This window comes from Diachasma alloeum, unplaced genomic scaffold (genome assembly GCF_001412515.2).
Source record: "Diachasma alloeum isolate Michigan unplaced genomic scaffold, Dall2.0 Dall_scaffold_00368, whole genome shotgun sequence".
Taxonomy (NCBI): Eukaryota; Metazoa; Arthropoda; class Insecta; order Hymenoptera; family Braconidae; genus Diachasma; species Diachasma alloeum.
The window spans coordinates 902,676-926,314 of NW_021680507.1; the positions used below are offsets into that span (position 1 = coordinate 902,676).

General features: G+C 34.1%; 4 protein-coding genes across 4 annotated transcripts; 2 read left to right on the forward strand and 2 right to left on the reverse strand.

Annotated features, from left to right (window-relative positions):
- Positions 1-861: 861 nt before the first annotated feature.
- On the reverse strand, positions 862-4,727 carry LOC107041580 (protein transport protein Sec61 subunit beta). Its single transcript, XM_015262183.2, has 3 exons — positions 4,526-4,727; positions 2,780-2,979; positions 862-1,254 (listed from the first exon to the last, which is right to left on the reverse strand). The coding sequence occupies exons 1-3, from the start codon at positions 4,526-4,528 to the stop codon at positions 1,167-1,169; spliced, it is 291 nt and encodes a 96-aa protein (XP_015117669.1). The 5' UTR covers positions 4,529-4,727; the 3' UTR covers positions 862-1,166.
- Positions 4,345-8,538, forward strand: LOC107041576 (HSPB1-associated protein 1). The gene is made up of 5 exons (XM_015262178.2): positions 4,345-4,891; positions 4,995-5,220; positions 5,337-5,614; positions 7,238-7,619; positions 8,188-8,538. The coding sequence occupies exons 2-5, from the start codon at positions 5,026-5,028 to the stop codon at positions 8,518-8,520; spliced, it is 1,188 nt and encodes a 395-aa protein (XP_015117664.1). The 5' UTR covers positions 4,345-4,891; positions 4,995-5,025; the 3' UTR covers positions 8,521-8,538.
- A 43-nt stretch (positions 8,539-8,581) lies between these two features.
- LOC107041578 (ADP-ribosylation factor-like protein 2) lies at positions 8,582-11,213 on the forward strand. The gene is made up of 2 exons (XM_015262181.2): positions 8,582-8,794; positions 10,592-11,213. Exons 1-2 carry the CDS (start codon positions 8,730-8,732, stop codon positions 11,079-11,081), a joined length of 555 nt encoding a protein of 184 aa, XP_015117667.1. The 5' UTR covers positions 8,582-8,729; the 3' UTR covers positions 11,082-11,213.
- A 1,097-nt stretch (positions 11,214-12,310) lies between these two features.
- On the reverse strand, positions 12,311-18,784 carry LOC107041542 (RAN GTPase-activating protein 1-like). The gene is made up of 6 exons (XM_015262137.1): positions 18,572-18,784; positions 16,888-17,181; positions 16,208-16,333; positions 14,475-14,982; positions 12,430-13,114; positions 12,311-12,320 (listed from the first exon to the last, which is right to left on the reverse strand). The coding sequence occupies exons 1-6, from the start codon at positions 18,782-18,784 to the stop codon at positions 12,311-12,313; spliced, it is 1,836 nt and encodes a 611-aa protein (XP_015117623.1).
- Positions 18,785-23,639: the final 4,855 nt, after the last annotated feature.

A 23,639-nucleotide genomic window follows, 5' to 3' on the forward strand; every position in this document is an offset into this window, starting at 1 on the left:
ATTCAAAACGCAAACGTCGAAAGATATTTTAGTAGTAGAATTTCATAAACTACTAAAATGCCTTCTGATAATCCTAAATCCTTCCTAAATTCTCTCATTTCTGAGTTGATTAACAATTACCAAAACATTAATTCAATCAATTTCTCTGAATTTTCATTGACTTTGTGATTTTCTCTGCAATTCCTGATTTCTTTTTAGAAAATATCAAGAGTTATTTCATGTAGAGAATTCCCTAAGCCATTAAATTTTCTCCCCTCATTGCCAAGACAATTAACAATTTCTGAATGATTCATCCAATCAGTACATCTAAATTCTCATTAATTTTGTCATTACCTCATTAATAATAAATTCAAAACGCAAACGTCGAAAGACATTTTAGTAGTGGAATTTCATAAACTACAAAAATCCTCTAATTTCTGAGTTAATTAACAACTACTAAAACATTAATTCAATCAATTTCTCTGAATCTTAATCAATTCCCTGATCATTAAAGAAAATATGCTTCGCACAACGTCATAAACTGTAAAAATTCGTCTTCATAATTTCTCCCGAATTCTCTCATCACCGGAATAATCAACAATAAAGTCTCCGAAGTATTAATTAATCACTGGATGAATTCATAATTCTCAATTCTACGAGAGAATGTCAAGGAATGTTCTCTGAACCCCCAAGCTATCCTCAATAATCTGAAAGTAATTTTCTCTTTCACCACTCGGCTACTGGATAAAATCATAATTAATGAATTGCTATCGACCGTTTGAGCTTACTATTAAGTAATATTAATTACTTGATTATATTCTTGATGATTACAGAGATACGTGTATGAGTGTCATTGATCAATAAAGACTTTCTCACCAAAAATAACAGAATCATTGATTTATTATCAAATTATACAGTTCAAATGACATATCAAAATGTTGATTGAGTTTTACGTTTGAGAGTGAATAGTTAATTAACTTAATTCAATTTAAATAAATCTGTAGATCTGCAATGGAACACCACGATCTTCACTGATGGCTGATTGATGGAAATAAATGCAGGGATTTACTCCGATAATTGAGGAATCGTGGATTTCTCTTGATGATTTACTGCACTCGGTGCAGAATGCTGGAGATTAAACGTCACACAGTCTTCAGTGTTTGTTTATTTGTTGGAGCTTTGGTTGTTTAGGATCTCGTGTATTTTCCCCAGATGTGGAGCATGAATACAGATGCGATGAAGAGGAGGGACATTACGAGAACTGGAACTGGTCCACTGCAAATAGACAAAATTAATTAATCGATTAGTTCCTTTAATTAATTAATTAATTAATTGATGGATAAGTTAATTTGAAAGATTTCCTTGGAGATGTTTTTTACGGTGAAGTCTGGACTTCAAATGAAGCAGTTAATTGAGTTTTTTCGTTAAAAATGGGTGACTATTCATTTTTCTCATGAATAAAAACCAAATTTTGCGGGTGAAATGTGGAAATTGGGTTTTACATCATTTTATAAATCCTGCGTGATGAGATGATGATATTATTTCTATGAAAAAATATTAACTGCTGTTCTAGAAGAATTATGGGAATTATTGTATTTTTAATTCAACAAATTATTTTTGTTTAAAAATTAAATTGATAAAAAAAACCGTTGAACGTCGATATTTTCATGGAATTTGGAGTCTAAGTGAATTGTTTGATTTTTTTCAATAAAATTAAATGTTTATTTAGTATTTTCATGATTAGAAACTGAATTTCACTCAAAGAATGTTGGAATTTGGGTTTTTTAAATAATCGTATAAATTCTGGTTCACGAGATACTGATGCTGTTTTTATGGAAAACTATTAGAAGTGAATAAAAATTATAAAAAAAAAAATGTTAAACTTCAATTCTAGTAAAGTTATGTGAATTATTGCATTTTTTAATTCATTAAAAAATTATTTTTCTGAAAGAGTTGAATTGATAAAAAGAAATCTCTTGAACATCGACATTTCCCTGGAATCTGCAGTTTAAATGAAGCAGTTGATTGATTCTTTTATTGAAAGTGGGTGATTGTTATTATAAAAACGTTGAAATTTGGATTTTAAAATAATTTTATAAATTCTGGTTGACGAGATAATGATACTATTTCTATTAAAAACTGTTCGAAGTGAATAAAAATGATCAAAAAGATGTTAAACTTCAATTTTTTGGTAATGAAGGGCACTAAGTCCTTGTTTTCGCTGCAATTTTTCCTTTTCAATCGTAAAAACTTGAATCTTCTCTTGAAAATCATGAGAAAAAGTCTTAGAAATCTACTAGAAAGATTTGACACTTCAATTCTAGAAAAATTATGTGAATATGGCATTTTTTAATTCATAATTCATTAATTTAATTAATTAAAAAAGGGTGATTATTCATTTTTTCCATGAATAAAAACCGAAGTTTGTTATAAAAATATTGAAATTTGATTTTAAAATAATTGTATAAATTTTAGTTGATGCCAATGATCCTATTTCCATCAAAAAAATATTAGAAGTGCATAAACATTATAAAAGCATGTTAAATTTCAATTTTGTAATAAAATTTAGTGCATCAACTCCTCTTCTTTGCAATTCTTCAATTTCGATCGTAAAAATTTAAAGATTCTTTTAAAAATGATCAGAAAAAATGTTAGAAATGTAGAAAAATATTTACACTTCAACCTTAAAAAACATTATGGGAATTATTGCACTTTTAATTCATAAACAAATTATTTTTCTTGTCCAAATCAGATTTTTGTGTGAATGAACAAGAAAAATTTCAGAAAAAAATATTCTTACACTTTAATTCCAGGTGAGTCATCAGTGTAGAATCTCCACATGCCCCCAGAGCTGGTTCCAGTGTTCCTATTCCTAGCGGATGTTGCAACTGTTGTTTTTCTCTGTCTGACAGTTCCAGAGCCACTGGTCCGGGGTGCAGCAACAGCACGACTCGGAGATTTTCCCCCCGAGCCTACTGACGTCGCGCTTGGAGCTGCCGGCTGTTGAAGGAAAAAGTAAAAGTTATTTGAAACTCCAAAATTGTTCCAATTAAACCTGAAACCAATTCCATAACTGCAAGGAGCAAATTCTTTCGGAGAACAATTTTTTATTAATCCTCAAATATCATCAAAACCATTGACTCTACGATAAAATCTCATTAGAACTTTTTTGTAGGAAATTTTGTCCTCTTAAAAAATGTTTTCTGACATTTCCCTCTAAAATTACTTCTTCTCGAGATAATTGGACGATTACAACCTCTCAAAGTAAAAAAAATTATAGATATTCATACGAATTCCTGACTAATCCTCACTTATTATTGATCCTTAATTAAAACTAAGAGTTTTTCTTTTCTGAGGAAGTTTCACTTCTGTAAAGAGGATATCCTAACATGTTCCTCTAGACAACAGACTCTGGAAATAATTACATAATTATAACTAGGAAATTGTGGTCAACAATCCCAAATTCCCCTAAAAAACGTTTTTCATTTAGCCCGTTAAAATCATGATTATCTCCTGACTAAATGAAGCGATTCACATAAATCAGGCCTCACTTTAAAGTTTAAAGAAACATCTCTAAGATGAAATTGAAATTCTTGCATTTTACTCTGCCGACCACTAGCTATTGATGATTAAAAACTTCATTTGACCCTATTCTCCCCAGAGACAAAAACCAAAAAAAAGTTCATCTCAAATCGTAAATATTTCCTGAGTGAATCATCTGATTTGACTGAATCAGGGATTATTTTAAAGGTATTCTATCAGGCTTCAAAATGAGAGAACACTCTTTGGATTTCACTCTGCCGATTGTTAACTATTGATGATTAAAAACTACTGATTTCACTCTCTTCTCCCTGGAGACAAAAACCACAAAAAAATTCTCCGTCTTGAATCATCAATATCTCCTGACAGAATGATCTGATTTGAACGAAATAGGGCTTATTTTGAAGCCTGACAAAATACCATCAAAACGCAAGAAAACTCTGTGGATTTCACTCTGCCAATCTCAAATTATTGATTCTTAAAAACTACTAATTTTGGCCCACTCTCCCCAAAGCAAAAACCCAAAAAAATCTCCTTCTTGAATCATCACTATCTCCTGACAGAATGATCTGATTTGAATGAGTCAAGGTTCATTTTGAAGTCTGACAAAATACCTTCAAAACGCAAGAAAACTCTGTGGATTTCACTCTGCCAATCTCAAATGATTGATTCTTAAAAACTACTCATTTTACCCCTCTCCCCAAAGCAAAAACCCAAAAAAATCTCCTTCTTGAATCACCACTATCTCCTGACAGAATGATCTGATTTGAATAAGTCAAGGTTCATTTTGAAGTCTGACAAAATACCTTCAAAACGAGGAAAAAATCTTTGAATTCCACTCTGCCAATCTCAAGATATTAATCATTGAAAACTATTCAACCCTGTTCTCACACCAAAATTCCAAAAAAACCCTTCAACTCCAAAAAAATCCCCACAATTTCCCTCGCGATCATCTGGAAACCATTTAACCTCAACTCTCCCCCGCACAATTGAACCCTCAACTCACCATTTTAACTTATTAATAACAATTTAATCAACGACGAGGAGAAAACCACTGCCTTCTGGAGCAACTTGACACTTGACTATTTGACGAACCGACTGACGGACGGGTCTACGTGGATTCTCCCTTGATCAGGAGCTGAAATTCGGAGTAAATGGAAGCTACGTGTTTACCGACGCGTACCGAACGGTTTGTGGTAGTGGTGCGACGTGTCGAGTGTCTGTGTCCACGTGGTTTACTGCTTACACGTCAGCATACGGGTGGGTTCACATGGGTGACATTTCTGCTCCGAATTTTTGCCGGTTGTTTTCGTCTCGAGTCACTCCAAAATTGTTTGTTTACGTTTAGTTGGGATTATTACGGGAGGATGGGGTAAAATGGACACTAGACTTTTTTAAAACTTAACTTTTTTTTAACTTAATTGCTCAGTGGATAAAAATCAATCATTAATTATCAATAATTATTTTCATTCCAGTTCTTAATTATTGAATTGAGATTTTTCGACAATGGAGAGGAGAAAACCGACTCCTGAATTATTGAAACAAGTAATTTTTGAGTTGCAAGAGCCCATTGTATTCAAAAATATTATAAATAATGATTCAGAAGGAGACAGATGGGATTTCCTGGGCCTGGGAAAATTGAGAAGTGCCTTGGGAGACATGCCGTTGAGCTTCAGGACTGGAAAAAATTCTAGAACCGATGTAATCAATCAATTCAACTAATTAATGTATTTTTACCAATACTTGATTAATTTCAATTAATTCCTCGGTTTATTACGAATGATTTTCACTGTTTATCCATCATCGGGGTGCCTCAGGAACCCCAGTGGGACCTCAAATGCCCCCTGGAAACCATGACGATCGATGAGTTCCTCCAGAAATCCGAGAATTCTGAAGACTGGTACTACTTCGATTACAAGTACATGCACGAGTGGTTCAGGGAGAAACCAGAGATCTTGTCAGCTGTCGATTGGAGACCATTTGGGGTCGACAAGACTGGAGAGGACTCGACCCTCTGGGTCGGGAGCAAGGGGGCTCATACCAACTGCCATCAGGATTCTTACGGCTGTAATTTAGTTAAACAGATACATGGGAGGTAATCATCATTCTTATCGTCTCGTAATTTTCATCTGATGAATATTTCATGTCAAATTTTTTTCTTTTCAAGGCCCGGGTGAACTATATTTCGAAGGTTATCTGGATTTTTTTTCTCTTTCGTAATCCGAAATTGTCAATTGAGTGGTACATCATGTAGAAATTACCAAAAATTATGATAGAATGATAAAAAAATTGAAAAAATTATGAACTTTTTCAAAGAGCGTTTTTAATTGAGATTCAGGATGAGTTGAAAAAAGGGGAAATTACAAATATCTGATTCGCTGTGGCTAATTATCTATTAGCTGTCATTTTCCGTGGTGGATAACAAAACACTAATTCCTCATGGGAAGTGACAGCTAGGTATCTCAATTTTCAAAACAGTGGGATGTAGTCATCTGCCATTTTGATGTGATAAAAGTGTGATTAAAAAATTTTCCAAAATATTACAACTTTTTTCAAAGAGCCTTTTCCGTAATAAATGTCTCTGTGCAGTGTGGAAAAAGATTTACGAAATCAGTCTTCCCCCTGCATGATATTGGGTGACAGGCCGCCATTTATCACCGTAAATCAGATATATTTTTCAATTTCTTGTTATTCAGCTTATTCTGAATATAAATTAAAAATGCTCTTTGAAAAAATTAATAATTTTTTCTACGTTTTTTTTATTATTCATTCATAATTTTTCAAAACTTCTGCACGATGCAGGACTTAATTGACAATTTCAGATGACGAAAGATGAAAAAAACATCGAGACAACGTTCGAACGATAGTACACCCGGGCCTTAATTTTGGAAATTCATTCGAGCAAAAATTGAATTCACTGCTCTTTTTATTATTAACTTGTTTATTTTTCTATTCATTCATTCATTTACTGATTTTATGAAGATGAAATTATAATGATATCAGGTAATTAGATAATGATAATTATGATTTCATTTAGTTTAATTCAATTGTGAAAAATTCGATTTCATTACTCACATTATAATTCATTCATTTAAGGGGAGACTACTATGAGTTTTAAAGGTCGTGGGTTATTGGAGTGAGACTTTTCATACGTTGAAGATCGATTATATAGATCTGAAGACGAATAATTAGTGCAAAAACAATTTTTTTAATTGTTCGTTTGCCCGAAAACGCTTAAAATGCAAAAAACAGTCCAGGGCCTCCAATTTTTGAGCTACGAAGGATTTCTTTTTTCAAAATTTTCGGAAAAATATGTGGAATTACGAGCAATTTTTTTAATTCGCCTTTTACATGGCTAAATTTGCATTTTTTGTATTTTTTTACAAAAGTAGTGAATTTTTTCATATGAAAAAAACCGAAATCAGCTGTATAGGAGTCAAATTCCAAAAAACTGGCTCATAACTGTTGTTCCACACATTTTTCCGAAAATTATGAAAAAAAAAAATCGTTTGTAGCTCAAAAATTGGAGGCCCTGGGCTGTTTTTAGCATTTGAAGCGTTTTCGGGCAAACGAATAATAAAAAAAAATTTGTTTGCACTAATTATTCGTTTTCAGATCTATATAATCGATCTTCAACGTATGGAAAGTCTCACTCCAATAACAAACGACTTTTAAAACTCTTAGTAGTCTCCCCTTAATATTATCGCGTTCATTTCAGGAAGCTGTGGCTCCTGTTTCCTCCAGACTCTGGGAAAGTCCTCCAAGAAACTCGAGTTCCCTACGAGGAGTCCACGATCTACAGCAGATTGAACTTCTTCTGTCCCTCGATATCGGATGAAGAGTCCCTCAGAAAAATCGATAAAAATCCCATGAGGGTTGTTTTGGAAGCTGGAGACGTTTTGCTAGTTCCCAGGGGCTGGTGGCACTTTGTTGAGTCTTTAGATTTGAGCGTTAGTGTCAATGTGTGGCTGCCATTGGCATCAGACTGCCAGGCCAGGCTCAGAGAGGCTCTCGTGAAGCTCATTATGGAGAGGATTGGAGAGGGTCTTCCTGCTGTGAAGGATCAAGTGACTTATAGTCTAAGAGATCTCGGGAAATTGGTAAATATTTTTTTAAAAGTTTATGGAAATTACGTTATTAATTCATTTTCTGAAGAAATTAAATGGTGAATTAATTAATTCAGGATTCAGTACTTCTTTGAGGGAATTCGTAGAAAGAATTCGATAAAAGAGACTTCAATATTTATATTTATTTTTTATTGATGTTTATTTATGTTTTTTCAATTTTTTTCAATTTTTTTTTAATTTTTAAAAATTTTTTTTATAAGATTGCATTGTTTACAAAAAAGTTCTCTTGACTATTTTTTCTTTAATTGCTCATTATCGAGATCATTTGTAATTATTCAGGTCAGATACATCGACTGGAATATCTCTCACATTTCCCTAGGAAATTATCTCTGGAACAATTTTTTAATTGAATTTCCAAATTGAGAAATTGTCAAGAGAATTCAATTCTCTTCCTTTTGTATAAAATTGAATTTTCTACAAAAAACGTCTCGCGAAAATATTTTCCTAAACTTATTAATTATCAAAATAAATCCTTTCACCTCATATTTCCACTAAAAGAACTCTTAAACAAATTTTCAATCAATTACCTCACGACTTTCAGATTGAAAAATGTGTGAGAGACTGTGAAGAAGTAAAAAATGAAGACCCTGAAGAGATGATTCCCAAAAAAATGAGAAAAACCCCCTGGACTGCTGAAGAATTCTCCAGAGAATATGAAGATTTCGTGAAAATAGGGAAATACTTGAGTGGCGAAGAGTTCAGGATATTCCTGAGTCACCAAAGGGATCGATTTCCAGAAGAAAAACAATGTAACAATGATTCAACCCAAGACTGCAGTAATTTCGATCGAAATACTATAAAAAATGTTGCTGATTCCTTTTGTCATCCAGACGTTATCAACAAAGTTGTTGAAATGCTCTTGAATAAAAAGTGAATAGTTTAGTTTCAATTTTGATCATCAATTTTAAATTTTCGTGGGTTTTTCCAGTCGTTTCCATTGAGGATTCCCCCTAAAATACTCAGGTTATGTTGGTCTACTCCAAAATGTTGACAGGCGAAAGAAAAGAACTGGATTCCATATAAAGAAAAAATAATTAATCGTGAATTTTTGTCGTTTGAACACATTTTTATTCGGGATAGATCATGGGACTGTTGACAGTATTGAAGAAATTGAAGCAGAAGGAGAAGGAAATGAGAATTCTTATGCTGTGAGTATTTTAACTAAATATTAATTCGCTTTTGAGGTTATAGAGTTGTCAAAGCAGTGGGTTTGTTCGATAAATAAATTATGAGAAGTTTAATTCATGAGCTAAAGAGAATAAAAATTTTAATTTTCAAACTATTTTCTTCTTTTTTCAATTATTCATTCCTTGAAAGAGGAAAAATATCAGACTGAATAATGAGCATAATAGTAAATAATGATGGGAATAATGAGAATAAAAGTTGATAAGAATTGAATGAATATAAAATGAAGAGAAGGAATTAAAGTAAAATGAAGTGAATAAACAAATTTTTAGGTAAAATTAAGGAAATAACAATTACAAAATAAATTGACAGAGCTGGGGCACATGAATGAATTGATAGATGAGTAGATTAACAAGTAATAATAAGAAATAAATATCACAAATATAATAAATATCAAAATGGCATGATTAAGTAGAGCAGAAGCAGAAGAAAATGAGAATTTTTATATTTTGAATGTTTCAACTAAATATCAATTCGTTTTTGATGTTATAGAATTGCCAGAGCAGTAAATTTATTCGATAAATGAATTATATGAAGTTGAATTCACGACGTAAAGAAAATAAACATTTTTATTTCCAAACTTCTTCTTTTTTCAATTATTCATCTCTTCAAAAATACGAAAATGAAGGAGAAGATTAGTAATAATAAATATTGATCAGAAGTAAACTGGATGGATATGCAATAGAATAAATAAAAATAAATAATAATAAATAAATAATGAAATTATTTATCAATTATTTATTAAGGCACGGGTGTACTATATTTCGAACGTTATCTCGATGTTTTTTTTTCATCTTTCGTCATCTGAAATTGTCAATTAAGTCCGGCATCATGCAGAAGTTTTCAAAAATTATGAATGAATAATAAAAAAAGTAGAAAAAATTCTCAATTTTTTCAAAGAGCATTTTTAATTTATATTCAGAATAAGTTGAATAACAAGAAATTGAAAAATATATCTGATTTACGGTGACAAATGGCGGCCTGTTACCCAATATCATGCAGGGGGAAGACTGATTTCGTAAATCTTTTCCCACACTGCACAGAGACATTTATTACGGAAAAGGCTCTTTGAAAAAAGTTGTAATATTTTGGAGAATTTTTTAATCACACTTTTATCACATAAAAATGGCAGATGACTACATCCCACTGTTTTGAAAATTGAGATACCTAGCCGTCACTTCCCATGAGGAGTTAGTGTTTTATTGTTCACCATGGAAAATGACAGCTAATGGATAATTAGCCACAGCGAATCAGATATTTGTAATTTCCCCTTTTTTCAACTCATTCTGAATCTCAATTAAAAACGCTCTTTGAAAAAGTTCCGAGTTTTTTCTATTTTTTTTATCGTTCTATCATAATTTTTGGGAATTTCTACATGATGTACCACTCAATTGACAATTTTGAATTACGAGAGATAAAAAAAATCCAGATAACATTCGAAAGGTAGTACACCTGGGCCTTAAAATGAATGATTAATAAATAATAAATATAAAAAAAATAAAATAGACAATAAAAAGAAGAAATTGAAGTACAATAAAATAAATTGTCCAAATGATCATTACAAAACGAATTAAAGAAGATGTAATGCATGAATGAATTAATGGATTAGTAGATTTTCAATTAATTGTGAGAAATAAACCTACGAAATCATGAAAAACTTCAAATTATGAAATTACGAAATTATGAAATTATGAAACTTTGAAATTTTCTGAGATATGAGTAAAATCCTTCAGTAAATCAACTCCACAAAATCATTTCAGCGGATTGGACAATGCAGGAAAGACAACAATCCTAAAACGAATAGTGGGCGAGCCAATAGACACGATTTCCCCGACCCTCGGCTTCAACATAAAGACCCTGGAGCACCGTGGCTACAAGCTCAACATCTGGGACGTGGGGGGTCAGAAATCTCTGCGATCCTACTGGAGGAATTACTTCGAGAGCACCGATGGACTGATCTGGGTGGTGGACAGTGCTGACAAGCGTCGTCTCGAGGACTGCAAGGCGGAATTATACAAATTGCTGCAGGAGGAGAGGCTCCAGGGGGCCAGTCTCCTGATTCTAGCCAATAAACAGGATCTACCTGGTGCACTGTCAGCAGCGGAGATCGCCGAGGTCCTGGAACTCCCTGGCATCAAGACACACCACTGGCAGATCCTCAAATGCTCTGCTGTCACTGCTGAGAACCTCGTGGAGGGGATTGATTGGATCCTAGATGACATCGCTGCGAGGATTTTTTATCTCGATTGAAAAGACAAGTCGATTGCTCATTGATTAAATTCATGAGGAATTATGAATTAATTGGTGATTTATTTCAGTAGCGAAATGGTCAAACGATTCAAGTCGATTTTGGCTATTGACCAGTTTTCAATGAATATCTCGAAGTCTAAGGGAGATAGCAAAATTGTTCTCATAACCTTTTTAGTAGCATTCAATTCGCTCTACAAAAAAGGTTGTTATGAAAATTTCGCTATCTCACTTAAATTTGGAAATATTTCTGGAAAACAACTGAAGACTAAATTGACTCGAACCGTTTAACCACTTCGCTACTGATTTATGAATCATCAATTAATTTTTTTGGTGAATTTTATTAATTGGTGATTTATTGAGTGACGCTCTGAGATTTCAATGCGAATACATAATTTATTAATGTTTTAGGAGTGAAAGAGTGGCAAATTCCATTGAATGTAGGTCTTTTTGTATTATTTTTTTAATTAATTAAAATTCTAAGTAAGAATAATGTTTGTAATATTATTTAAAGAATTAAAAAATTGCTTAAAATCACGACAATTGGAGTTTTGGAGCATTCGAAGGCTGATCCTGATGCTTTTTTGCATAAAATCCATCATTCTATTTTGATTAAAAAATTCTCTCTTCATTTATTTGCGTTCTGCGAGGATTTCTGACTTGACTTCATTGAAGAACAAGTCGATTTTTAATTGTGCAAACTGATGAAAAATTAATTGGGGATTTATTGATTGGATTTTAGAAGTTTCAATGTGAAACATTATTTTTTAAAAACATGGAAATGACTAGAATTAGAATTTAGGGGTATTTTTACTGTGACCCTGATGTTTTTTTTTGCATGAAATTGATCTTTCGCCAATTTTTTTGTGAAATAAAATTAACATATTTTTTTTTAAATCACCATTTTAAGAAAAAATAATATTTTTCTTTTTTAAATCAACATTTCAAGCAATTGCACCCATTTTTGCATCTAAACAGAAATTTAAACGTAATTTAAACCTTAAATGTTAATCAAAAAATTGAAATGACAGCTGAGGCATTTGTTTCAGAGGCATTCGAATATCGAGACAGATATTTTTTGCATAAAATAATCCTTCTGATAATTTTTAGCATAAAAAATTTTTCAATCAATTCTACTCCGGCTTTTCTACTCTCAAAATTGTTTCAGTATTTTTCTTTGAGCACTTCCATGATTTCTGGGGGGATAAACCATCATTTTTCTTCAGTTTCCATCATTCGAACCTGAGAATAACCATTAAAAAATTAATTTCTAGTCCTACAATTCTCAAACCATAATTAACAAAAACCAGAAAAAAATCAATTGAAAAATTGAATGAATGAAAGAATCAACCTCGTGACTTTCTTCTTCTTCGCCTTTTGTTTCTCAACCTCATTGTCTTCCACTGCCTTACCATCCTTATCCCCCTTCCTCTTCTTCTCTTTCCTCTTTTTCTCTGGTTTCGGAGGGGGAGGCGTCGTCTCCGGATATTCTCCGAGGTAGAACGCCTTCAAACCCGCCTGATCAATCTCGTCTTTCCCCACTTGAAAGGCGCTCATGATCTCCGCAATTAACGACTCCGTTAATTTCAATTTGTAACGCCTAATTAACTGGCGAAATTCTAATTTCGAAATTGTCGAGTCCTCCAGAGACAGCACGAAATGACCGAAATTCCTTCGTTGCTTCTTCTTCTTGGGCTTCATCGCCTCGAAGTTCGCTCTCTTCAGGAATATTCTCCTCGGGTCTGGACCCACCAGCTGATAATTACTCAAAATTCCGCCCAATTTGACTGTCAGTGAGGATCGGGTGGTTCTAATCTCCTGCAGGAATGGGATCACCTCTGTATTCGCCCAGATATTGTCCAGATCGAGATGACGAAGGCGGGAGGAGGCGGCGGCTGCTGGTGTGAGGGATTTTATGAGAGCTAGTGCACCCTCTGGACCAATGGGGTTGTTCTTGAGGAATAATTTCTGAAGGGTTTCGCTTTTCGAGAGGGATGTTGACAGTTTTTTGACGTCTTCGTCGTCGAATCGATTGTCTGAAGATTATAAAGCCAAATGAAGAGAAAAAAAGTACTGAAATGCGGGGAAAACTTTGGGCCGTGAATTCTCAGGCAAATGAGGATGGAAAAGTCTGAAAGATGGCTTAAAAAATTTGTTCACTTTAGAGGAATTGAATGGCTTGAGTTGAGGGTCGTTCGAGGAGGATGAATAACTTTTTGAAACGTTTAAAAATGCGAGGTGGAGGCGCCGCCATCTTTAAAGCTACATGGGCCGGGGGAGGGGGTACCCAAGCAAGATGGCGGTGCCCACTACTACCACCTCGCATTTTCGAATATTTATTAAAATTATTTATCCTGTGCTGATCACCTTAAACTTATTTTATCCAATTCCTAGAAAATGAACAAATTTTCCAAGCTATTTTTGAAAAACATGATGGAATTGTCCTTGAGAGATAATTTCTGGAGGATTCCGTTTTTAGAGAGGGATTTTGATAGTTTTCTGACGTCTTCGTCGTCGAATCGATTGTCTGAAGATTATAAAGCCAAATGAAGAGAAAAAAAGTACTGAAATGCGGGGAAAACTTTGGGCCGTGAATTCTCAGGCAAATGAGGATGGAAAAGTCTGAAAGATGGCTTAAAAAATTTGTTCACTTTAGAGGAATTGAATGGCTTGAGTTGAGGGTCGTTCGAGGAGGATGAATAACTTTTTGAAACGTTTAAAAATGCGAGGTGGAGGCGCCGCCATCTTTAAAGCTACATGGGCCGGGGGAGGGGGTACCCAAGCAAGATGGCGGTGCCCACTACTACCACCTCGCATTTTCGAATATTTATTAAAATTATTTATCCTGTGCTGATCACCTCAAACTTATTTTATCCATTTCCTAGAAAATGAACAAATTTTCCAAGCTATTTTTGAAAAACATGATGGGATTGTCCTTGAGAGATAATTTCTGGAGGATTCCGTTTTTAGAGAGGGATTTTGATAGTTTTTTGACGTCTTCGTCATCGAATATTAGAAAGCCTCAGTAGAAGAAAAAAACTACGGAAATGCGAGGAAAAATTTGCGGCATGAATTCTCAGCCAAAAACCGATGGAAAAATATGAAAGGTGGCTTAAAAAAATCGTTCATTTCATAGAAATCGGATGAAGTGAGTTGAGGGTGATCCGAAGACGATGAATAATTCTAAAAAATGGTTGAAAATACGAGGTGGAGGTGTCGCCATTTTAAAAATGCAAGAGAACATCCGAGCAAGATGGCGGCACCTACACCTGTCACCTCGTATTTTTGAATATTTTCCTTGAGGCCTCTTAGCTTTCATCAGATATAAATTAATTAAAAAATATTTACGAGATGCGATCGTCAAAACTCAATATAGCCCGAAATAAGGAGTCTTACTCGAGAGATTCAACTCCGTAATATTCTTCGACTTCTCCACCAACTGCATCAGAAACGGAAGATACTCCTTCCCCAGAGAGTTCCAGGAGAGATCAACCCTCATCATCGTGAAATTCTTCAGAATTCCCAGCAGAAAAGTCTTCCAGAAGTCCCCGGACTTCAGGGAATTCCAGGACAAATTAATTTCCTCTAACGTTTCGGTCTGCGCCAGCATGTAATAGAACGGCCAGACGCAGGCCCCCTCGAGACTGTTATCGGACAAATCGAGGGTTTTCAGACTGATGCTGTCACACACCCCATCGCAGATGTACCCACCCCCCTCATCCCCCAGTTCACATTTGCTGACGTTCAAGTACTCTAAAACCGGGGCTCTTCCGATCCCGCTCATGAGTCTCTTCGCACCCCGGGGGCCCATTCGACATCCCGATAAATTAACCCACGACAATACTCCGTTATTTATCAATAGATCGTTCAAGTGGAAACAGGCGTCAACAGTCAGCCAATTTTCCTGGAATAAAAATTTATCCATTTATGTATTAAGCCTTCAGGTGAAGGTGTTAATAGATAAAATTTAAAAAATCCATCATTTAAGGCCCGGGTGTACTATCTTTCGAATGTTATCTGGATTTTTTTATCTTTCGTAATCCACAATTGACAATTGAGTGGTACATCATGTAGAAATTCCCAAAAATTATGATAGAATGATGAAAAAAATAGAAAAAATTCTGAACTTTTTCAAAGAGCGTTTTTAATTGAGATTCAGAATGAGTTGAAAAATGTGGGAATTACAAATATCTGATTCGCTGTGGCAGATTATTAATTAGCTCTCATTTTCCATGGTGGGTAACAAAACACTAATTCCTCATGGGAAGTGACAGCTAGGTCTCTCAATTTTTAAAACAGTGGTATCTAGTCATCTGCCATTTTTATTTGATAAAAGTGTGATTAAAAAATTCTCCAAAATATTACAACTTTTTTCAAAGAGCCCTTTCCGTAATAAATGTCTCTGTGCAGTGTGGGAAAAGATTTACGAAATCAGTCTCCCCCTTGCACGATATTGGGTGACAGGCCGCCATTTGTCACCGTAAATCAGATTCATTTTTTAATTTCTTGTTATTCAACTTATTCTGAATATAAATTAAAAATGCGCTTTGAAAAAATTAATGATTTCTTCTACTTTTTTTTCATTATTCATTCATAATTTTTTAAAACTTTTGTATGATGCAGGACTCAATTGACAATTTCAGATGACGAAAGGTGAAAAAAAACCTCGAGATAACGTCCGAAAGATAGTACACCCGGGCCTTAATTACAGAAAATATAGAAAAAATTTCCTGGAAAATTCCGTAGAAAAAGAAAATTATTAAGAATTACAATTTTCTCCATTTTTTCGTGCTGAATTGGAAAAATTGTTATGAAAATTGTTTCTTTCGATAGATGTGGACATTTCTGGGCTCCAAACACTGGTCACAAACCCTTTTATCTCTGATAATTTCCGAGATAGCTGTGAAAAACTTTTTGAGAAAAAAAATGAATGAAATTTTTTTGTTAAATATCTTGGGAGCTGATGGAGATAAAGAGGTTTAAGACCAGTGTTTGAAACCGGAAATTATCTCAGCTTTAACATTTTACCATTTTAAACTCCCCATTCCCATATTACAATTCACAAAACGTTCAAAATTCAAAATTTTCATTCTATTCATTCTTCAATTTATGCTATTTTATCGACTCACTTGTAGATTTAACGTTTGCACTGAAGTATTGTTAGTAATGGCGTCCGAAAGCGCCCGAACAATCCTCGGATCAATACCATAAAACCCCAGATCAATTTCATCGGTCTTCAGCATCTCACAGACTTTCTTAAAGTAGTATGAATAAACTCTAGTTGCGTCCTTGAGTATAATAATGAGAGATAAATTCAAAAAGCAAGAAAAAATAATTATTCATTGATAATTTTTTCCATGAATCCTAACTTTAACGAGTGTAAGAAATTGAGCCATCACATTCTCTTCTCAACAGTTTGAACCGGAAATTAACCATCATTTGCTATTTTTTTAAACAATAGTCTCTCGTTTGGCTAATGTGTTTCGACACGTCATTTCAGACACACAGAAACATAAAATATTTGTTACAAAAGTTTGACACAGAAGATAATTTTCCCATTGAACATAGAATTTTCATAATTTTTTTCTGATTTTTCGGGATTTTTTCTAAACTTTAATCCTCTCCTGAACCTCGTAAAGTTAATTTTCTCATGAGACTGTTATTTTTGCACTTCTGCTTTAATTATTATGAACAAAACTAGATGTTTGATTGGGCTCGAACTCAACCAGATTGTTTCAATTCATATTAACTGTCCTTCAGAATTTATTTTAGATTTGAATCTTGAAAATTCAACTTATGTTTCTACTACTTTAATCGGCCTGAGTTTCATTCTCCCGCTGACATCCATGAACTTCTGGATCCCATCCTCTTTGTAAGATACCTCCCTCGGGAATAGCACCCAAAACCCGGACACCAGCCCCGGGTCCTCAGGTACAGGATACATATTGTAAATATTCAGGAGTTTCAGTTGTGAATCACTGACTGCGATGTCCCTGAGACAGAGATTCCCACTGCTCTCGCTGCTGCTTCTTGGGGACGAGGATAATGTGTCCTCAGGGGTTCCTATCGTCTCCGCCGAATCACGAGCCTTCGCTTTATCCAGCTGGAGGTAACAGAGATTCAAGTGCTCATGAGAACACAAAAGAAAAAATTTCCTGAAAAGACTTAGCGAATTCGCTAGAAAATTCTACTGAATTTCTATTAAAAATTGTATTAGTTTTTGGCAGATTCTATCGAAGAATTCCGCAGCTTTACTGCGCCTTTTTTTAGTAGAAAATGTCGAACAGAAACTGTCTCTCTATATTATAAAAATCCAAATCGATTTCTGGTGATAAAAATTTGGTTTTCGAAATTAGGAATCCAAAATTAAAGATCACAAGGGTCAAAATACGGGTCATAAGGTTTTGAATAAGGGCCACGAGGGTCAAAATAAAGGTCAGGGGGTCAGAATGAGGGTAATGAGTGTAAAAATAAGGTTTGAAGGTCAGAATAAGAGTCTCAAGAATCAAAATAAGGGTCATAAGGTTTTGAATAAGGATCACGAGGGTCAAAATAAAGGTCACGAGGGTCAAAATAAAGGTCAGGAGGTCAGAATGAGGGTAATGAGGGTCAAAATAAGGTTTGAGGATCAGAATAAGGGTCTCACGAGTAAAAATAAGGGTCATAAGGTTTTAAATAAGGGTCATGAGGGTCAAAATAAGGGTCACGAGGATCAAAATAAAGGTCAGGGGGTCAGAATGAGGGTAATGAGGGTTAAAATAAGGTTTGAGGCTCAGAATAAGGGTCTCAAGAGTCAAAATAAGGGTCATAAGGTTTTGAATAAGGATCATGAGGGTCAAAATAAGGGTCACGAGGGTCGTAATAGAGGTCACAGGGGTCAGAGTGAGGATAACGAGGGTCAGAATAAGGGTCTCAAGGGTCAGAATAAGAGTCTCGAGGGGTAGAATAAGGGTCACGAAGGTGAGAGTAAGGGTTACGAGGGTTAAATTAAGGGTACAAGGGTCAGAATAAGAATCATGAGGGTCATATATGGGGGTCACGAGGGTCAAAATAAAGGTCATGAGGGTCAGAATAAGGGTCTTAAGGGTCAGGATAAGGTTCATGAAGGTCATAATAAGGGTCTCGAGGGGTAGAATAAGGGTCACGAAGGTTCGAGTAAGGGTCACGAGGGTTAAATTAAGGGTACAAGGGTCAGAATAAGAATCATGAGGGTCATATGGGGGCACGAGGGTCAAAATAAAGGTCATGAGGGTCAGAATAAGGGTCGTAAGGGTCATAATACGGTTCATGAAGGTCAGAATAAGGGTCTCGAGGGTCAGAATAAGGGTCACGAAGGTCAGAGTAAGGGTCACGAGGGTCAAATTAAGGGTACAAGAATATGGGGATCGACCTTTACAAAAAAATATTACATTGTCTAGTCGGTTCTAGATTGGTCTGAAGTTGGTCTAGACTCGCATCTAGAGTGATAATCTTCACGTGAATAGCAACATTACCCCTAGTAATTTTCGTAGTCTCTCCCTCTTTTCCTCCTCCTCGGCAGCCGCACGTCTCGCCCTTTCATCCTGTAGCTTTGAGACAAACTCAGGGAACAACTCACTGATCTCTGAGGCTCTCGATGCACCGGTGGAGGTCTGATCAATGGTCAAGGTCCTAGCATCCTCGAAGGACTCATTCCCCCAGAAATAATCAGAATCAAAGTCCTCCATTATTCATAGAGGATTTAGGCAGGTATAAGACAGGTTGGAGAGGCCTCGGGAGTAATAAAACAACTACTGAAATCCAGACATAACTTTGCGTCATGAATTCTCAGCCAAAAGAGCATGAAAAAATTTGAAGGATGGCTTAAAAAAATTGTTCCCTCTATAAAAACTAGATAAAACGAGTTGAAGGTGATATGAAGACGATAAATAATGACAAGAAAGGTCTGAAAATGCGAGATGGGGCGGCCGCCAGCTTTAAACCCCCTTGCGGCAGAAGGAAGAAGCGTCCAAGCAAGATGGCGGCCCTCACACCTGTCAGCCACTTCGAATTTATCAACATTATTTCCCAAAACTAAATTAATTGAGTGATAATTACATAATTATCAATTTTTATCATGAAAACACATGTGAATTTTTTAATTACTCAATTATTTCGGTAATGAGTCACTCCAGAAAAAAAAATCATAAAACACTTTTTGTGGGAAATTTTCTCACCTACAAAAAGTGTTCATAACATTTTTCTGTAAATTCACTAGTTTCGGAGATACTCCTAAAGTAGTGGACATTGAATTTTTGTAGTCAATTTCTGTCGTTCCTCCTTGCCCCCTAGCACCCACAAACGTCATCATTTGACCGTTTAATTGTCTCCGGTCAAGTGCGATGGCTTTCGACCCATTGGGTGCTCTCCACCGTCATTAGAAAAATTTAAAATCATCCCAAGAAACGGAAGAACCCTTTTTTTCCGTCGAACCAAATGAATCATTACTCTATTACTTAACGCGTGTCATTAAACGAGCGGACGTTCTTCAATGCGGAAGCATTTACGGGGCTTTCATACTTACGCGTTTGGAGATAATAGATTTGTTCTTGCGGTTTTTCTGTGAGGAGAGTCACGGAGTTTATTACGGGAAGCTAATACCTGGAGAAATTGAGGATAAAAATGTCGAAGGTTAGAAACACGTTTTCGCATTTTTTTGTTATTAAGGAAATTTTTTAAATTTCAATAAATGAAAAAAATTGAAAAATAATATTTTTGATGGCATGTTGGGAATATTTTCGGCTCGGAACACTGGTCTTAAGTCCTTTTATCGCCAATAGTTTTTTGGATAATTGGAAAAATTTTTTTAAAAATTATTGTTTTTTTGTTAAATATGAAATAGGGTTTTTTTTCTAAATAGATTTTTTTTTCTAAATAGGGTTTTTTTTCTAAATAAGGTTTTTTTTCTGAATAGGGTTTTTTTCTAAATAGGGTTTTTTTTTCTAAATACGATTTTTTCTGAATAGGGTTTTTTTTTTCTAAATAGGGTTCTTTTTCTAAATAGGGTTTTTTTTCTAAATAGTTTTTTTTCAAATAGGTTTTTTTTTCGATCCTTAAATTTTTCCCTACGCAATATATTCTGTTTTTTTCCCATACTCCTTAAGCGCCACAAAATAAAAATTCGCAATCTTTATGCAAAATATATGTAATAGCCTTCGGGCTGAAGCTGTACTAACTATTTTTAAGTCCAAGCTCATTGTGATACTGTTACTCGATGTACTTGATTGTTATATATGTTAATGAAGACCTTTAAATTGTAAAATGTTTGTTTAATATCAAGGGAACCGCTGGCTACACAACGAAACCATTTTCAAATTTCTTAGACGATTTTTCATTTTTTTGTTTCTCGATTCGTCATGTAATCCCGTTGCAAAAGGTGAAAAATACCCATCATCATTAAATATCTTCCGCAATGTGTCAGGCTCTTGTCCTTCAGCATGTTCCGAGCACATGGTCTTGATAAAACTGGCGAATCACGCTACATTTGAAAGCTAAATTGCGTGATTCTTCCCCTTAATCACCGAGGTATTAATCACACGTGTCCCTTAGGAATACTTGAATTTTTTTTGGACTTCATCTGTTAATCACGGGGTGATGTCCTGGTTGATCGGAGATGAAAGGCGACGTTCACACGAGGTGAGTGTGACTCATTTGGCCGTTCCTCAAGTGGTCATACTTACGCCATTGTATTGTAATTCCGGGGGGGAGATGGTCTATTAACGATTATGGGGACACTTTTAATGGGCGTTTAGGAGTTTATTCTCGGTTTGCGTAATTCGAAGGGGGAAATCAGGTGGGATGGACGATTTTGGATGCGGACTGCCATTAAATACTACTGTGACTAAATACTACCGTGAGAAAACAACCGCATTATAATCATGCGCATTTTTCTTCGCTTTTTTTTTCTTTAAGGCCCGGGTGTACTATCTTTCGGATGTTATTTGGATTTTTTTTATGTTTCTTAATGCAAAATTGTTAATTGAGTGGTACATCATGTAGGAATTCCCAAAAATTATGATGGAGTGATAAAAAAAAATAGAAAAAATTCTGAACTTTTTCAAAGAGCGTTTTTAATTGGGATTCAGAATGAGTTGAAAAAAGTGGAAATTACAAATATCTGATTTGCTGTGGCTAATTATCTATTAGCTGTCATTTTCCATGGTGGATAACAAAACACTAACTCCTCATGGGAAGTGACAGAAGAAATTGGAATAAATTTTTTTGTCTCAATGAATTAAAAACAGGAATCATTTGGAATACCATTTTACCCTATTGTAAATTAAATTTTGGCAAATTCAAAAATTCCATTTAAAAATCAAATTTTGGATTTATTAATTCCAAAATGGCGAATTCAAAAATTCCATTTAAAAATCAAATTTTAGATTTTTCAATTTCAAAATGGCAACTTCAAAACCTAAATTTCGGATTTTTGAATTAAAAAATGGCAAATTCAAAACCTAAATTTCGGATTTTTGAATTAAAAAATGGCAAATTCAAAACCTAAATTTCGGATTTTTGAATTAAAAAATGGCAAATTCAAAACCTAAATTTCGGATTTTTGAATTAAAAAATGGCAAATTCAAAACCTAAATTTCGGATTTTTGAATTAAAAAATGGCAAATTCAAAAATTCCATTTAAAAATCAAATTTTGGATTTATTAATTCCAAAATGGCGAATTCAAAAAATCCATTTAAAAATCAAATTTTAGATTTTTCAATTTCAAAATGGCAAATTCAAAACCTAAATTTCGGATTTTTGAATTAAAAAATGGCAAATTCAAAAATTCCATTTAAAAATCAAATTTTGGATTTATTAATTCCAAAATGGCGAATTCAAAAATTCCATTTAAAAATCAAATTTTAGATTTTTTAATTTCAAAATGGCAAATTCAAAACCTAAATTTCGGATTTTTGAATTAAAAAATGGCAAATTCAAAAATTCCATTTAAAAATCAAATTTTGGATTTTGAAATTAAAAAATAGGGAAATTGTTGTTAATTAGGCGTTGATTCCCGTTTCTGTTTTGCACAAGTCAGCGTCCCTTGACGAGACAAGACCATTCCCACCCTGACTATGAATTCGTCTCTTTCAAGCGCAACCATGTAACGCTGTGATGTCCCCTAAGCGACCCATTCACGTGCAATAACCCAAGTACTGCACCAACTACGTGCCCACACTTGAACCTCCGCCTTGTCTCCTTTTATCCCTGCACCGCTCCAACTCACCTCTATTCTCGGTTTTATTGTTGATTTTTATTTTTCTCCTCATTCTCCCTCTCCCTGTCTCACCCGGAAATCACGTTTTCCGAGATTCCGCGATCTCTGTGATTTGAATTCAACAGCGAGTTGCATGAGGTCGACAGATTGCCGAGGGTTGAGCCCTTTTCTGGAGAATTGTCTCTGTCGACAACATTTCCGGATTTTATGACAAAACAAAACAATTCTCATTAATTCGGTTTTAAGGAAACTGGAGTGTGTTGAACTTGATATTTAATTTGTGAAGGGAAAAAATACTTTTTTGACATTTCTTTGACATTTTTGACGAAGTATTTAATGAAATTTTCAATTGATAGTGGATTCAGGAATAAATAATTAAAATAACGAATAACATTTTAGGAAGATTGACCTTTCTATTGGGAAAACTTTTCTGAAAATTAGGATCCGGATTTTATGACAAAACAAAACAATTCTCATTAATTCGTTTTAAGAAAAATGGAGTATGTTGAACTTGATATTTAATTTATGAGGGGAAAAATACTTTTTTGACATTTTTTTCAAATTGTTGACGAAGTATTTAATAAATTTTTCAATTGATAGTGGATTCGGGGATAAATAATTAAAATAACGAATAACATTTTAGGAAAATTGAACTTTCTATTGGGAAAACTTCTGAAAATTAGGATCCGGATTTTATGACAAAACAAAACAATTCTCATTAATTCGTTTTAAGAAAAATGGAGTGTGTTGAACTTGATATTTAATTTATGAGGGGAAAAATACTTTTTTGACATTTTTTTCAAATTGTTGACGAAGTATTTAATAAATTTTTCAATTGATAGTGGATTCGGGGATAAATAATTAAAATAACGAATAACATTTTAGGAAAATTGAACTTTCTATTGGGAAAACTTCTGAAAATTAGGATCCGGATTTTATGACAAAACAAAACAATTCTCATTAATTCGTTTTAAGAAAAATGGAGTGTGTTGAACTTGATATTTAATTTATGAGGGGAAAAATACTTTTTTGACATTTTTTTCAAATTGTTGACGAAGTATTTAATAAATTTTTCAATTGATAGTGGATTCGGGGATAAATAATTAAAATAACGAATAACATTTTAGGAAAATTGAACTTTCTATTGGGAAAACTTCTGAAAATTAGGATCCGGATTTTATGACAAAACAAAACAATTCTCATTAATTCGTTTTAAGAAAAATGGAGTGTGTTGAACTTGATATTTAATTTATGAGGGGAAAAATACTTTTTTGACATTTTTTTCAAATTGTTGACGAAGTATTTAATAAATTTTTCAATTGATAGT